At 51.1% G+C, this 17,785-nt stretch overlaps 1 protein-coding gene across 3 annotated transcripts in view; it reads right to left on the reverse strand.

The window, feature by feature from the left end:
* PRDM16 (PR/SET domain 16) overlaps window positions 1–17,785 on the reverse strand; it is a 223,021-nt gene that overhangs the window by 34,378 nt on the left and 170,858 nt on the right. For all 3 annotated transcript variants that reach the window (XM_065037840.1, XM_065037841.1, XM_065037838.1), the window contains exons 4-5: window positions 5,622–5,756; window positions 692–794 (exon numbers count right to left, since the gene is read on the reverse strand). In XM_065037840.1, the coding sequence (XP_064893912.1) occupies window positions 692–794; window positions 5,622–5,756 (238 nt within the window). The remainder of the gene's footprint in view (window positions 1–691; window positions 795–5,621; window positions 5,757–17,785) is intronic.

The following is a 17,785-nucleotide window of genomic DNA, read 5'->3' on the forward strand; positions in this document are numbered from 1 at the left end:
GAAAACAAGGAGCACTTTTTGCTCCTTCAAAGAAAAGCCAATTAGAAACAGAGGTGCAAATCAGCGGCGAGGTTTCCTTCTGATTTCTCCCTGACATCAAAAAGAAAAGGCATGTGTTACTCCATCACTGAGAATACACTAATTAGTCATCTCTGTGTGCTCATCTTGGGAAAATTGTGAACTTTTTTGGGGAGAACACTGACAATATAATCCCAAACCTGACATGGCAGTGAGCCAGCACCCTCTGTCCATTCCCTGCACCAATGCACCTTCAGCACGAGAGCTTCACTGCAGCACTGCCGCGTGGCAGGGTCCACATTCTGCAACGATAATTCTGTTCAACAACAATTCCACCCTCTGCTTGGCCTTGGAAACGTTTGGCCCATCTTTATTAAACCTGAAGAAACACAGTGACCTTGGGAATTCAAAAGGCACCTCCACCCGCATTGAAAACCAGAACGTCCCTCAAAGAGAAGAAGCAAATTAACCTGTTGCATGGCTTGAGGTTAATAAGAGCTTGCTCGCTATCAATGGCTGAGACAGCTCACCAGAAACAGTGCAAATCAGCACAGCTATTGCCAGCGGGAGCAGGGGCAGGTACGGAGCAGGCGCAGCACCGGCTGGGCGCTCGGCACGGCCAGGACTGCTGGGAGAGGGGCAGAAGGTCCTGTCTGGTGAATCGAGGCCTTACCTTCCATGCTGGGCGCCATGTTCCCAAGGGAATAACCACCTTCCTTCACATACACCAAGAGCTCTTCTCCTGGCTCAATTTCTTTAATAACTTTATAATAGATCTGGGAATCAGAAACAAAAATTGAGAGACATGTTAAATATGCAAAGACTTGCACTTTACATTTTAACCAATAACTCAAATTATTCCAGCTAATAGGGGAGGCTGTCACTTGATTTGTGTGATAATTGCTACTGAGAGCTCTTTTTTCCTGCCTTTATTTTCCTCCATGTGTGTCAGCGTTTCACTCGGCTTGCACAATAAAGCAGTATTTATGGTAACAGCCTCTCTCCTTCAAATTACACAAAATCTTCCCATTGTTTTCCCTGCCTCCCATAAGCTTGGTGTATTTGTTATAGCGCAGGGAAGATTAAACTGATGGAATTGACACATTCAAGTCTCTGCTTCTCTAAGCCAAAATTGGCCTGATGATTAGAGCGCTGAATTAGCATATCCACACAGAGCTGTTTGTGGATCCCTGGAGCCTGAGGATCCGACCCCTAAAGCCACGCTCTGAACCAGCCCAGGGGGCAGCTGGTCCCTGGAACCTGGACCTCAGAACCGCCCCGAGCCCAGCGCTGCTCGCCCTCCGCACCATCGCCACAACACCCGGAAACCAAACCAGACCCCACAGACCCCGTACCAGCCGCATGCCCCGTCCGCCTTCCGTTTAAAGTGTGCCGTTAATAGCAACGCGCAAAATTCTTTTTCAGGATATCGCCTACAGTTTACCCAGAAAGATTCCCTAAATTAGCTGCTGCTCAGTTTCTGCCCATCTACAGTCTATGGGGAAGACACAAAACTCTTAAACGTCCGCGTGGGCTGCTTTATACAGTCACTATGATACATTTTTCTTCCCACAGCCTCTTTTCTCCCTTCTCATGGGAGCTTCTCCGTCCCAGGAGCTGCTGCTGCCAAAATCTGCCCCAAGATGCGGCACCACTGCCCGGGGCAGCCCCGCTCGGTCCGGCGGGTCCCGGAGAATCCCGGCTCTGAGCTCTTCCTCCAGACCGAGTTCGGGAAACTCCCAGGGGATTAATAATTCGTTACAACTAAACCTAAACATAACCATGTACCGCGAGCCAGTGACCGGTCCCGCAGGTCTGTAACCAGGGTCGCTGTTCAACCCGCACGGCTCCGGGAGCAGCTCCCGCCGCCTCCCCCGCAGCCGGACCCGCTCCCGCTCCGGCAGCGCTGGGCGAGGGCTCGGCCGAGCGGCCCCGGCAGCGCCCGCCGCCCGCACCGGGACCCGCACCGGGATCCGCAATGGAACCCGCACCGGGATTCGCCCGCACCGGGACCTGCAGCGGGACCCTCAATGGAACCCGCACGGGGATCCGCCCGCAGCGGGACCCGCAGCTTTCCCCGGGAAAGCCCGAGCGAAAGTTGCCGCAGCTGCCGGCGCGATGCCACTTGCGGGCGGCCCCGGCGAGGGCGGCGGAGCTGCCGGTGAGCGGGCGGGAGCGGGGCCGGAGCGGGATCGGGCCCGTGGCGGCCCCTGCCCGGCCCAGCAGGGGGCGGGCTCCGCCCGCCGCGGGGTCCCCGCCGAGCGGCCGGTGCGGAGCGGGGCCGGTGCGGAGCGGGGCCGGTGCGGAGCGGGGCCGGTGCGGAGCGAGGCCGGTGCGGAGCGGGGCCGGTGTGGAGCGGGGCCGGTGCGGAGCGGGGCCGCGGGGGCAGCCGGGGGGCCGGGACGCCTGACCTGTGTGCGCTCCGGGGCGCGGGCAGCGCTGTCCCGGGGCCACTCCGGCGGCAGCGGCCGCGATGTCCCGTCCTGTCCCGACCCGCGGCGCGGATCAAGTGAGGGAAGCTGGGGCTGTACCGGGGTTTTGCGGCCATGCCCGGGTCCGTGCGACAATCGCCGAGATCAACCCCGACACCGCAACCCCGACCTGAAAACGCCCTTTTTGGTAAAGTGAGATCGGCGCGATGCGTTTGGTTTGTGCAGGTGCCTCCGTTCATCCTAAGCATGCTCTAAACCCCCTCAATTTCTTCTGCAAATTAATTGAGATACATTGATATCTTGCGTGCAAACAGATTAATACTGCCCAGCAGAATGGGCATCAAATCTCTCAACAAGAGTTTCAAACCAGCAGCAGCGGCATAGCCACAAACCCAAACGTTTGAGAACTGAAATGTAACTGCCTGTGATTTACAAGGTGTCCCAAACTGCACAGAAACCCGTCCCTGCACTTGCCAGAACCCTGGCGCAATTTTCATCACAATTTTCTGCTGGTTTGTAACCAGTTCTCCCACTGAAGATACATCCATCCTCACATCTACCAGATACGCCATCAGAAAACGGGGATTTGTGCAGCTGGAGCGATCTGGGTATCTCGCTGTGCTCTGAGATCCTCAGCTGAAAATCCCTGTGCGGTGCAAACCGGGCAGCAGGATCGCGGCTTATGCAGAGATGGGAAAAAGAAAAGCACCCAAAACAGCTATTAACAGACATTCCTTTCAGCTACCAACCCCAAACAAAATCAGCTCTAATGCACAAACCGCCACCTAAAAGGTAACACCCAGTTCATAGATACATTCACAATTTTTACACTGGGAAAACCCTTCGGAACAGGAACTCTCACTGGCCAACGTGGCCACCGCGTCACCTCCGACCCCTTCGCTGCTGGTTGTTCTCAGAACAAAGTTGCTGATGTATATCACAACATGTATATCACATGTATATCACAACATGTCTGCTGCAGTCTGTCCAGAAATACAGTATGAGCTTCACTAATGACCAGGGAAAAGGTGGATTCTTCTGGAGTCACGTTAATTTCGTCAAACGTTTCATTATAATAATAAACTTCATCTTGCAATCATGCTACTGATGGGCTGAATTAATTAAAACTACTGCTGTGTTTCCTTTCCTTTTTTAATCTTTCGTGCACCCGAAAAGATGGGATTTACTAACACATCAGAACATTCATAAATCATTTATATTCATAATTTATATAAAAATTCCACACGTTACCTTTTCTTATTTCTCACAACAAAAGGGCACCTCTCCTAACTACCAGTTTTATTTAATGCAGAACAGTTGACAATATAACTGGGGTTCTGTGCATCTTTTCCTTGAGAAAAAGTGCTTTTGAGGCAGACAGCCCAGAAACAATGCGGGGTTTCAGTATCAGGGCAAGAGATGGAGATGAAACACGTCAAGTGAGAAAAGTCCGTCCCAGTATTACCTCATTATTCAAGTATCTTTCATAAGAAACAGCCCCGTTTACCTGCCGTGCGAGTTACGGCCACTATTCATCTTCGCCTCATTGCAGCAACACGTTTGTACTTTGGGGAAAAAAGCGCTTTAGAGAGCAGAGAAAACAGCTGCAGCGTTTGCCCAGAGATCAAACCCAGCCACGAAGCGCAGCCGCGGCAGCGGAGCTGATGGGCAAACCGGCCCAAACGAGCCCACAAGCGGTTGGTTCACGTCCTTGTCTTGCGAACAGTGACCTGCACTAGGAACGCAAGGAACAACACGGGAAACGCCGCCGCTGCTGCTCCGCGGCCCCGGCCGCGTCTGCTGGGCAGCCGGGAGCTGGCGCCTCTGGCCGGGCCGGGGCTGCTCCTTCTGCTCCTGTTCAGCTGCTTTTCCTCCTCTGGAGTCGCCTTCCCTTTGTCTCAGCCGAGCCACATTGCTTTCTGTTTCCTCTTTTGTGTTACACACCTAGGAATCCTCAACAGCCACAGACCGCGTATGTAAAATACACATAAAATATCTCCATTATGCGCACACGAGATTGACTTACTAAACAGAGGCCCTATTTTTTCCATCACTGTAGCTCCCGTTAGGCTCTTTTTTTCCAATATATGTAACACAAACAAAAGCAGCAGCTATCATTCCGAAAGCAAGCTCATGGCTATTATATTTATTACATATATGCTGTTTAAGATTAGTCTCCTGAATAAGAACAGCTAAACTGCTGTAGTGTTTGCCCCATGAAGGCAGCAGTAGCAACATGAAAAAATAAACCAGGAGTCATGTATCATTTTCCAGATCCATTTAGCAAATCATTTCATTTCTCTACACTTTTTTTCCAGTCCTCCTTGAGAAACAGAATTATCTCGGCTAATCAAGGACCTTCTGTTCCTTGCAAATACCTATGAACTAAGACTAAATATAAAGAAAACCGGCTAACATTATTTTACATATCAAAATTGGTTTCACAATTGAAATATAGTTAATGAAATATATGAACTGATGTCTTTCTAAATAGCAGCATTTTAACCTGCACTTTGGGGAAGAAAAAACCAAACCGAAAGCAGCACGTTCTGAGGTCCAGACCCTGCTGCCCATTACTTAGAGATCCAGGGAAATCCCCTGGACAGCCCTGGGAACGTTCCCGAGCTACAGGAGCATAAGGAACACAATGTGGTCTGGGGGGGTGCAAAGGACGGTCTCCCCATGCAAACATGTTGATTTTTTTTCCTGAAAAGCAAACGGTTTTGATTAAAGCTTATCCTGGCTCTTATCCTCACAGTGCTGCTTAGGTACTTTGTGGGTGATCTTTTACTGCAAGGTCTTTACTTTCATTGCAGGTTTGTTCTTCTCTCCCTCCTCAGGGGACCCCCAGACCCCGTCCCCTCTCCCCGCTCTCCCGCGCGGTCCCGGTGTGGAATCGCTCTCTGCCACCTCTGTCCGCTCCTCACAGCAAATTCCTACAGCGTCGATGGCAACAAAATACCAAGACCAGTTCCCATTTGTCTCATTGTGTTTTGTTAATACAACCTGTGTCTCACACCATCCTCCCCACCACAAACGGAGTCCCGCACCAGAGGATCCCATCAGCGCAGGGGTTGTAGCTGGTTTTAGGGATGAGCCCGTTGGTCATTCGATTGGGTGCTGCCCCACACACCGGCTGGACCGGCGAGGCGGTAACGGGCGCGTGGTTACCTGGTCGTTGAGGTGGCACAGCGCCAGGTTCTGCTCCTCGCAGGAGCAGCTGCCGCGGATGAACTTGAGCCAGGTGGCGGAGCCGCTCTGCCCGGCGTCCACTCCGAACTTCTCCGTGCCCAGCTCATCAGCGACCTGCAGGGGACAGGACGAGAAACACCTGGGTCACCCAACACCAAGGGATGGCTACAGAACCGAGACAGACACCAGAACTGTTTGCAGCGCAGGATGCCAAACAAGAAACAGGAAAGCGGGATGGTGTGTGTAATTAATAAAGATGCACATGACAAGACTAAAATCAGCTCTGAGGTGTAATCTGCAGTTCCTGGTCAGCAGAACCTCCGAGGATGTCCACCTGAGTTGTCCACGAGCTACAGGTGCAGGATTACACACAGTTCTAGTATCCACACCAGCTCAAGTAATAAAGCACAGAACTCCTCTGAACTGGATTAATTTAAATGGTAAGGCCCTTAGACTGCCCCACCTTCACACTACCTATTTTACCCTTTCATGCAAGATCATTTTTTATCGTACATAAAAAATCACGTTCCTTTTTTGAGTAGACTTTCAGAACTGGTCACTTCCCACAGGGCTGGGAAATGATGCTTTTAAAAGCGCTGTAATGAATGGTGCCTTCACTTATAGAACCACCATGGTGACACCAGAGCATCCGATGTAAAATTTGGCCAGTGTGCAAGAGAGGAATCCTTCCAAATAAAAACCCCCAAGTGTGTCCAGGTGTGAAAAAAAACAGGTTAATGAAATGGTTGTGGTCTAAAGAGAACCACTGTTTTACCAGCAAGATACTTGGCATGTCTTAATTCTTGAGACAGCACGGTTTGATGGCACAGAACCAGAAAAGATGCTCCGCGTTCCACACCAACGTTGGCAAAGATCCATTTCACAATTCACTCAGCAAAGCCCGGTTTAAACACGACGCAGGATGCCACCGGGATGAGGCAGAGCCCCTGGTGCTGAGGCGGCCAGGCTGGACCCTGCTCGCGAGCCGGCCTGCGCCCCACAGAAACGCCTGTCCCTCCGCTTCCCTCTGCCCCACCAGCCCCGTGTCCCTGCAAGTTCCTTCAGTCATCAAAACTGTTAGCATGCTTTACTAGCAATTCATTAATTCAACCAAAATCTCATGGGATACCATAATACTTTCCCACCTGTTTCAAGACAGAGAAAAAAAGAAAGGGTAGGAACAAAGGAACAATCAAAACACAGTGATGGCGACAAATCAAGTGTCAGGTCAGGCCGGGAGATGCTGGAGCGACGTGGTTGGCAGAGACTCCGGTGCCAAACATACCAACCTACGGCAAACACCGCATTTCCTCCCAGAACCGGTGTTTGTCGGGACAGAACTGGTGGGAGAAACAACCCTCCTGTGCCGGGATCCGCAGGAGAGGACTTTGAACAAAGCGCACGGCGGTAACGCCACAGGAAGCCAATTCAAGGTAGCTCGGACTTCGTAATTTTTTTTTTAAAGCGTCCTTAAAGTGGGTTGAAAAGCTCCACGGAGTTTACTGCAGCTAAAATTACAACAACTTCTGTTTTATCTCAGGGAACTTCGAGGAACATGGAGGGTGACTGAAGCTGTTGACTGTTGTTGAGATTAAAGTACTTGTCTTGGCCTTACTGGCCCCCAATTAGCTAACGAAGCGGAATAGCCTGGCCAGCACTGGACAGAAAGTGATCACAGAAACCGTCCGGAAAATGAGACCAGGAGGAACCATCCACGTTCAGCTGTTTATTGGAAGCCACTCGGGGTACATCGCATATAGTTTAAAAGGGTTTGAACGAGCAGCAGCCCACTGACCTCCCAGCCCCTTTCATTTACACAGCAGCGGGCAGAGAAGTGAAGTCACCCCGGGGCTCCAAACTCCAGGGCTTACCAACAGCCTATTTCACTTCCCAGCGGTATCTCACAGGCACCTCTCCCGTACTCCAGAACAGGTTGATGAAGACACTCGGCCAGCCCTGGGAAGAGCCAGAATTCAGCCCAAACCCCCAGCTGCTTGCAGGGCGCTCGGCAGCTCAGCACAGCGTCCCGCCACAAATCACCTCCAACCCTGCCGTTTGATCTGAGTGCAGCTCGAAAACCCAACAGGGGTGTGAAATCTCACAGATCAAAACGAGAAAGAGGTTGCATGAAACCCTGAGAACTTCAGCCCCTGTTTTTCACACACACTCTCTGCGCCCCGTAAATAGCACAAGGCATCGCGAGCCCTTCGAGTATGACTGTCCCTTCTCCAAGGGGCCGGGTCTGTGTCAGCAATTAGGGACCTTGGAAATCCCAACAGCTGGAAGACAAAATGTTATGGAGCAGAACGGAGTGGGCAGAATATCCCCAGTAATACAGCTGTTAAAAGGCAGCAAGTTCTCCTGGCCAGCTGAGCCACAGTGAAGTGATCCTGCGAGTTCTCCTGTCCCCTTATGCATATGAATAAAAGGCATCATTTTCAGGCAGGGAATCTCCCCGGATTTTTGCTAACACGCTTTTCCTTTGCAATTGCAGCAGGCTGGAAGCTCAGGGGCACAATAGGACACAATGATGTGGAACAGACTGTTAGCAAAGGTGCTTAGAATGGCCGGTCTATGGTTTTACTCGCTATAAACCCTTGATTAATAAGTCCAGATTTATGTAGCTTTCTAACTTGCACTGAACATTATCTGCCTGATTAATAACAGCATGTTTTTCTGTGTGCCTGCGACCCAGGAGCAAACAAAGTACAGGTTAAACTACCAGTTACAGAGTCCCTGGCAGCTGGGTACTCATTAGATACTTGCGATTTATCATAGGAACAAAAATGAAAGTGAGATACAAGGACACAGGCTAGTCTTATAAATCCTGCCTTTAAATGACAATCGCTCTCTCAAAATCTCAGTATTTGCAAACACGCAGCATATGCCTTCCCCGCCAGCTGAAGGGAGACAAACAGGCGGCATCTCCAAGGCTGGCAAACGCCTGCAAGTTCTTTACCAGGATGCTCCAATGTCTGCCTCCCACCGTGCCCGTGCCGAGCTGCCGGCGAAGACGCTGTTCTCAGGCCGTGCGACGCGCTCCGAGCGACGCGCTGAGCGCCCGAGCGGGACCAGGCACCGCGGGGCCGGCGCTTTGTGGTTGACACCTCTAATTACAGATCAGCTTCACACGCTCTTTTCTGATGTTCTACATGAAACTCATAACACAATTTGAAAAATACTGAGATATCCAATAGCAGCCACAAATTACTGTCTGCAGTAGGTATTTTTTCCTCTGTGAAATGTGCACTCACAGAAGAATATTCTAAGTCCCTCTTCTTCCCACCTTAAAAAACTCCAGAAAAACAAACTGCAACCTTTGACCACATCTCCACAGCTTAGACCAGAAGGAAATCAGAAATTTCCTCTGCCGAAATTCTTCAAACCAACTGTTTACAAGCCATTGTCAGCAACAAACCAGATCTTCTGTTGGCAGGTTTGCTTTTGGAACGCACATGGGCATTCACTCTTATAGATTTGTTAGAAGCAGCACAACGAGCACTAAGAGAGAACTGGTGCTCCGAGGAAGATCAAATGGGGAAAGAAAAGGGGGGCAAACGGCATTATCTGGGGGTAAACTAGAGATGGCAGAGGGATCCACCCGCAGTGACTGCGCGAGGTGCGTTCGGCACATTCAACACCCGATCCGGGACGGACTCGTCAAAACAGCCGTTTCCAGCTCTATTAAAGCAACTGGCAAACAGACAAACCAACCCACCAAAAACAACAACAGAAGATCACATGTAATTAGCAGGAATCCGCCTTGGTGGAGCTGAACTGTAACCACCGCACTTTGCGCTCAGGCGCCCTCTGAAATGGGTGAGGCAGCGGAGACGGATAATTTGGCTCAGACATTAAAAGAGGTTATCAGAGGAAAAGGAGAGGGGAAAGGAAGGGGGAAGATAAGGGAGACAAGGAAAACAGAAAATCAATTTATAATTAGTAATCGGTATAATTTTTACAAGCCTCAAACCATCAGGTGCTGCCACTGCAGCCCAGCGCAAGACAAGGCGCTTTACCTGCCTCTTACGTGAGACCCAGACCCAGAACATGTGTCCCTGTCCCACCTTGTCCCAGGTCAGACCCGGGTGCTCTGGGACAGATGTGCACTCGTACGCCTGCTGGAGAAATGAGCTTCCACCTGGACTGCAGCCGGGGGCATTCTCGTAAAGTTAATTATTGGGGACGTTTCCTCTGCCTCCTCTCCCTCTGATCAGCCTTCCATCTTATCCCGCCCACCCAATCATGGGTTGCTCGCGGCTTCCATTTCAATGAATGCCAAAACCCAAGTTCACCTTTTTTCCCCCTGTTGCACACTGTGAGTTCCATATATACCTTTATATATTAACCCAAGGCACCTCCCATCACTTTTGTTTTCAAGTCCGACAGCTCATCCAAGCACCTCGGCTCCACTCCCCTCCTGGCCGGTAACGGGCCCCGGTTCCATCCTGCTCAGACAGAACCACCTTCACCATCTTCTCCCCGTCCTTCTCATCAGTCTCAGTTAAACAAACACCCCTTCCCGTCCGTCTGGTTCCGGGTTCGACCCGGCCCGTGGCAGAGACGTGAGGAGCCCGAGCCAGGACCCTGTTGTGGTTCAGACTCATCCCCACCGGCCAAAGGAAATTGCTGTCGTGTTCCAGGGCCCCGCAGCCTCCTCTGCTGTCTGCAGAACAGCGCTCGGGACCGGGATCCAAAAGGCTCATTGATCTCGGAAAGGCTCCGTTTCATAATTTATTACCATCAGAAATGCTGAGTTATGAAGCGAAAGTTATGGAAAAATTCTCTTGAACGTTTACAATTTTTTTTGCCCATCATTTGAGGTTTCCTGCTCCCCTGATTTGCGGGTTCTCTGCTGGGCTGCTCCTGTCAGGTTGGAATGGGCAGCGTCCAGCGCTCGGCCCCGCAGAGGCGCTGCGGCGGGGGCGCCGCCGTCTGCCGTCAGTTGCCCTAATGGATTCCCAGTGCGCACGGAGAAACGGAGCAACCGCGGGTTTGCCACCAGTGACCCAGCGTCCTGGTGCTATAACATCCCTCCCCAGAAGCCCGAAGTGTAATAAACCTTCTCATCCCATCGTCGCAGGATCTGCCTCTGACAGCTTGGCTGATGGTCGCATTTTATTTGGCAGGAGTTAGAGGGAGATTTTCCCCTTTTTTTTCTTTTTCCTTTTTGCTTTAATGACCCACAAGCTGATTTAGAGCAATAAACTGTTGCCATGAAGTTTTGTTGTGTTTCTTTTAAATAAAGGGGAGGGAGGGTCTGCTACAATTTATGACTTTCAGAAGTAACTGAAACAGAAAGTCCATTCTTGCCATGAAATGAAGAGAAAAAGACTTGATCCAGAGAAACACCTCTGTCAATGTGCGGACACGAAGCCTAGATGAACTCATAAATTCAGCGCTCTGCCTGCAATTAAGCAGGCTTCCTGGTGCTTTGACAAAGAGTTAATGAGAAACGTGTCAGACAAACAGGCCACGGCACCGAGAACCGAGGGGACCAGCAGCCCAGCAAACCCACCCGGTCTGCTGCCCCGCTTCAGGGCCGCAGGCACACGGCCAGAGCCACTTTGTGTTGCACACAGTGAATTTCTTGTCCAAACAACAGGTCCTCCGGCACAGCCTGGAGCCAGCTCCCCATCCTCAAAAATGCTGGATGATAAGGAGAGAAACCGCTGTTCTCATCTCCAAACCCTCATGCACCCAGAGGATGCAGGTATGTGATGTGCACAGGCTCCAGGGTCAAATTCTGAGGGCTCTTTACTAAACGACTGCGGGATCAGAGAACTTAATTCACCTGCGACTGCCCGACTGGCTGCGTGGCCCCAGCAGCGTCCCCACCGCCCGCACCCCTCCCGCCCGCAAAGGGACGCGCGGATCTTCAGCAAAACGTCCGGGCACAAACCCCCGGCTCCCAGAGGAGAGCCCGGCGTGCCCGACCGAGGGGAGAGGAGAGAGATCGCTACGTTTTTAAAAGAAAGAATACTTTTGAAGTTCCACTCAAGCCACACGTCCGGAGTGGAGTTTTTCCACCGGTGTCTGTGTTTCTGCGTCTGCCCTCATGCTACCGTATTATCTGGTTTCATGAAGGATCTGCAGGAAAAACATCAAGGAGCTGCAAGGAACTGAGCTGAACTGAGCAGGGAACTGAGCTGAACTGTTACTGAGACATAGTTTTGTCCCGGAAAAATAACCCTCTCATTCTTTTTTCCACCACATCTAAAGAACACAAGAAATCACACGACACGAGGCTGCTTTGGACCAGAACGCCCTGCTCCGTTGCTCACACACGCTGTGCCAGCGAGGCTGGACTCGCTGAGCGTGTGAATGCAGCCGAGCCCTCGGAAGGTCTGCCCGCTGTAACGGCCGCTCTCCCGGCACCAGCACACCCCAGCACCCGGGTGGCAGCTCCGCATCGCGACGCAGCGGCTGCAGAACTGCGGCGTCACCCACGTGTCTTTCAGGCACGGCGGCTTCATTCCAGCCCAACGCACATCAGCCCTGACCATAAGCACAAAGCCTCGCTGGAGAAACCAACAGCAGCAATTACACACAGACCATTTGCAGAGCTCGTTAAATGCGATCTCCATGAAGGCACCTCCTGCTCTGCAGAGCAGCCGGATGCAACAGGCACCGGAGCCTCGGACGCCGTCTGGATTACAGGGCAGAGCAAGGTCTGTGCAAAGGGAGAAGCTGAGAACTCTTGGGAAGAACCACCACTGGCCCTGCTCCCCGCTCCGGCCACCCCTGCTTTGGGGGCGCAGCTTTGCTGCCCAGAGAACAACCCCAATAACACAGGACGGAGCCAATTCCGCCCCTTGCGCCCCCTCGCACCCTCGTGCTCTTTGAGCGCCATCAGCTGCGCCCAACAGCAACATCTCATCACCGCACACGGCGACGCGGAGCACAAACGTCAAAACAGAGGACGACTTTCGGGATGATGGCAGGCGTTTATCTCAACAAACGCTCGTTTTTCACTGGTAACGTCATTCGGACCGCACTGATTTAAATTAAACAGTAAACCATAAAAAGTTACGCTTGAATCAAATCACAGCGTTGCCTCAGATATTGTACACACAAGTCAAGAAAGGGATTTCCAGTTCTTTGTAATATACACACACAACAACTTTGAAGTTTTCCTCCTCCCTGAAAGAGCCCAAGACATCACATTCTGTGTCCTCCTTCATTCTGCTTCATTTTAAAAAATAGTAACTGCTAAAGTTGTAAAAGCTTAATACATGAAAAATACATGGGGACGTGAGAGAATTCTTCACCTGACTAACAGAAGACAGAGCTGCTTGCAGGCAGATGAGGATTCAGAGTTTCAGGACAGTTCATTTCAGCTAATTAGGAAGAGGGAGCAGAAGCACACAGAAAATTCAAGAGATGACAAACACACTGATGGACTGTTTGCTTTCTCTGTGGTTTCTGAGCCTGCTGTCTGTAACTGATTCACCTCGGGGTTCCCCTGGGCCCAGTCATTAAGAAACTCGAGGTCCCGAACTAATTGCTGTTTCCAGGAACTGGGGCTTTACACAATGCATTTCTTGCTACTTTTAGTGCTCAGTTGTGAAAGTTGTGGTGAAACCAAAGAAACTGGCTCCTTATTGGTGCTCCAAGGGTGCTGCTGGTGTATGGAAACCCCAGCTGACCAGAAGATGAGGTACCCCAAGGAAAACTGAATGAATCCAGAGAGCTGAGGTTCTTGAAATAGCACCTATTTTCCATTTAATTAATAGATCTGGGGATATACAGCCCAAGTTCAAGTAACAGGAAGATGCAGATAACTGGTGTCCAGATAACCAAGCCCACGTCATGCGGTATATTCAATGGGTGCAACTTCTGTGTCTCACCCCTCAAAACCGAGAGGATAATTATTCTTATAGCTCAGTATTTGGAGTTTTCCTGACACCTGGTTTGGTGCTTGGGCCACGATTTTAACGCCAAAAAAGCTGCAGAATAGCAAATCCAGAGAAGGCAGGCCCTGAACACAACAGTATCGCGCTCTTCTAGCACAAATTTACCAGCATCAGTATGCCTAAACCACAGGATTATCATCCTTTGCAGGCCAAAAAGGTGCATATTACTGTAGCTTTAGCCGTGACCTTATGCTTTCAGAACAGAGATTTTAAATAAAGGAGATTTAGAAGACAAAAGAAGCCCTTGAGCAAAGCGCAGCGCCAGCCTGCCCTGAGCTGCCGCCGCAGCCGCACCAGCTCCACGGCACAGGAAACCCCCCAAAACGCCACAATCGCACGACGGAGCCCGGGCTGAACCTCTGCTATCAGAAGCGAGCGGCCCAGCTGCTCTGCAGGCTGGTCTCGTGCTCCTCGGAAGGTGTGAAATGCAGGAGTTTGTGCACCGGGCTGGCACACAGACGCAGCGAAAGGACACGAGAGGTTTCCCTCGCCAGCCACGCAGCCGGTCGCAAACAGAACAGCGGAACCGGTTCAAGGGCTCTGAGAACAAAGCAGCTGCCGCACAGCAAACCAAAGAGAAGTTTCCTCTCGGGGCAGTAACCAAGTGCTGCTCTGTGCTCAAGTGACTTCTTTAGAGCTGATAGTTACCAAAAATGTGAACAAGAGAAGGTGCAAAAATGAGGCGATGAAGCCTGAGCACCCGTCCCACAGCAGCAAAATAAGGTGTTTTTCCAGAAGGGGATGCACCCCCAGGTACCTGCGAGTCAGCACCGCTCACAATTAGACACAGAAACAAAGCGAGCAGAGTAGTTTTCCTTCACATTGATGCAGTGAATAAAGTAATTTTGCCCTCTGACACAATTACTCAATGTGTAAAGGAATTTTGGATCCTCGTTTTTCATCCCGAGCTCAGAACCAACACTGTTCCTGCTCGTTGGACAACCTGACGCTCCTCAGGCTGTTTGGAGTCACCAGGCCAGTCACACTCGCAGCGGAAGGTGTCGGGGTCCCTATGGATCTTATCTACAGACACAGCACCCCGGAATAATCACCTTCAACCACCTGCATCCTCCAAAGAGATCCGACCATCACCCTCTCACTCAAATACGTGGAAATCTCTTTTGTTTTATTTAAAAGCAATCCCTAGAATTCCTCAGAGCTTGTTGCTCTTTTCAAACCTCTGAGCAATGCGGGGCTGATGGAATTATTTCCCTCCAAAGGCTGGTGATTTGACCCCTCCGCAGCTGAAACCGAATCATTATCTTGTCTGACATCACAGGCTGAAATCTCGGCTGTAAGGAAGCACAAGGGTAAACTGCACAGTCCCACGTGCCGCCTGATGAACTTTACCCCGAGCCAGTTCACCCACTTATGAAATGATATATTCCAGGGAATTGATTCTAATGATAAATCTGCCCTCTGAATGCGCTCAGAAACATTTCAACATCTGCGGCTCAGCTCTCAAGCCGTCTCTCAGGCCAAAACGCTCGGCAGACGGGCGCTGTGGAGGCGGCTGCTCAAGGCAAGGCCGCAGCAAAGCCAGACGGAAGGTGCCCGGTGCCTTGTCTCACCTCGGCAATCCCTGCACATCTGGTTCTCCGACGGCGGCTCTCGAAACAAGACATAACCTGACATACCGTCCGTCCTGCGGTGCCGGGGCCGGGCAGGTTTGAGTTAAGGTGGTTCTGATAACCCCCCACGACAGCCAACACGCTGCGCTTGGATCCACCTCCCAAGCCAACAGCACACTCCTGCGCTTTTTAACATGAGCCGTTTCGGAGCCAAATAGAAGAAAAACCAAACACAACAGAATTGCATCTGCCTTTCACAGCATTTCCTCCACTCTCAGAAAGCCAGACCCAGAAAATGATATTATTCACAGCCTTCAGGTATTCAGAAAGCCCACCCAATAACCTGCAACTCTTCTCCGTTAACGGACAGACACTCTTTTCTTGCAGACAGCTTGCTTCTTATCTTATTTTGAAGTTAAAACTCACATATTACAGAACAGAGGACTTACAAATTCCCTTCCATCATAATAAAAAGTATGGATTCCATGCTGAGAAGCATTTTATCACATTTTTAGCAGCGCTTTAGCATGCAAAATAAGTGAAACACCCAGTGCAAACAACTGCATTGTCTCCTTCCTTCTGCAAACACCCGTGCTGTAAGCTGAAGCAACTGCACAAGCCTTGAAATGCTGTTGAAACAGTTTATTGCGACCTAATCCTACAGCCTTTAAAAAAATCTCATAGCACAGTATTTCCATGGTATGAATGATTCCTGCCTGTATCTGGCAGCCCCACGAGTTCTCTAAGGATGAACATAAATTCACTTCTACCAAATTAAATCTGAACATACATAAGCCACATAACATTTTAATTGAGGCAATTCTTAACTTTTTTTGGAAGAACGATACAATAGCAGAGCCTACAAGGATGATACAACACATATGCTTTCTCCCTTGAGCTGCCTGCTTTTATTAATTACTCTGGCAGAGATATATTTATATTGATGTTGTCAGTGTGTGAACAAAACTTCATGGACAAAAATGGCTTAATTAAAGCAGAAAAACGTGGTTTACGGGTGGTTAGCAAATCTGTTCTTTAAAGTCAGTAAAACTTTCATAAGCGATTAGATAAAAATAAATCTCAGGAAAACATTTGCACCAAATACGTCTCGTGTGTTTTACACTGAAGCGTTTTGCGGAGCGGGGGAGGCACATGGACTCAATAACGTGCTGGCTGCAGCTCTCGTTACTCTGCTTTGATAAACAGATCTGCCTCCTCTGTCCAAAGCTGCTGCCACCCCGCACCCCGTCCTGTTGTCACCGTCACCTTCCCAAAATCAGCCTCGAGGGGCCCGAGCTGCCCCCCACCCCCGCAGCGGCCAGTTCACAGCAGTACAGGGCGCTGGGGGCCGGGTGACCCGGCGCAGGGCTCTGCAGCTCCAGTCTGTTTGTAAACAGCCGTGTTGATGTTTGCAAACTGCTCCGGGGATGGACAGACTGCTTGGGAAGCAAAGGCACATCCGCGCCGGGGTGTGGATGCTGTACGCCCCCCCGCCCCGCGTCCTCCTCTCGCGTTTGACATAATTCCATGTAAATTGTGCTGAACTGAAGCGGTTCACTGTCCCTGGAAATTGGGGAGCCCCTGGGCACCCCGCTCCCTTTGCCAAGGGACAGTATTCCCAAGAGAGACGGTGCTTCAGAGCAAAGCGAGGCCGTGGACGTAGATCTCGCGTTCTAATAAATAAAAATAAATACCTGACCTCAAGTAAAAGGTCCTTCCTTTGACACTCCTCATCATTTTTATCCTTCAAGCTCAGTTTTTACTGGACGGGATCCAGCCATCCTATGGTAATGTAACAGCCTTTTTCTTTACATGAACAAAAGTCCTTTTCTAGTCCTGAGGGCCGGCAAGTTTATCCAAATACTCTCAGTTTACTACTAGCCCCCTTTGGAACCGGAGCACTCCACACAAGCACGGGCTGTATCTCCAGCCCCGCGCAGCGCAGGGTCGGGATCGGGACAAAGCCCCTGGCTGGAAGGGACCGGTGGAGATGCTGCCATCCTCATCATCCTCCCCCTCCTCCCCGACAAAGAGCTGCTCGCATCTGACAGCGCCGCAGAAAGAAAATACACACGCAGAGCAGCTCCTCCTCCCCCTCCTGCCATCTCCACAGGAAGAATGTTTGGAAATGCTAAATAGTCTTTTCCATGTTTCGACATCAGTTCTTATTTTGGCTAAGCTTGTCCGGCCTGTTCGCAGCTGCCAAGCGCATGAAGTAATGAGAAAGCATAGGGAGCAAGAGTTGACTTCATCCCCGCGCTGGAGCCCGCGCAGCCAGTTTGTTCTCGGGCTGTCAGCGCGGCGCTGGACGGACCTCATTAGCAGATGGGACTTGACCAGCCGGCCGAGACGCGTCCCCTGGTGCGGGGAAGAGCCGGGGAGCCAAACGAGGCCCACAACCAGCGAGGAAAGCTGGGGAGAGTGGGGCTGTTCAGCCCGGAGGAGCCTGAGCTGCAAGGACCATCCTCAGCTCAGAGCCCAGGGCACTGCCCAGCAGTCGAGAGAGCGATGCAGAAAAGGACAATGGGCTGAAGAGATTGTGGAGAACAAAACCCGCCAAACACAGCACCCCCTGCAGCCCAGGGACCCCCCGGCTGTGGGACCCGGCACCCCCTGCGCCCCAGCAAAGGCAGGTTTGCAGAGAAGCTGCTGGAAA

Source organism: Columba livia, chromosome 21, assembly GCF_036013475.1.
Source record: "Columba livia isolate bColLiv1 breed racing homer chromosome 21, bColLiv1.pat.W.v2, whole genome shotgun sequence".
Taxonomy (NCBI): domain Eukaryota; kingdom Metazoa; phylum Chordata; class Aves; order Columbiformes; family Columbidae; genus Columba; species Columba livia.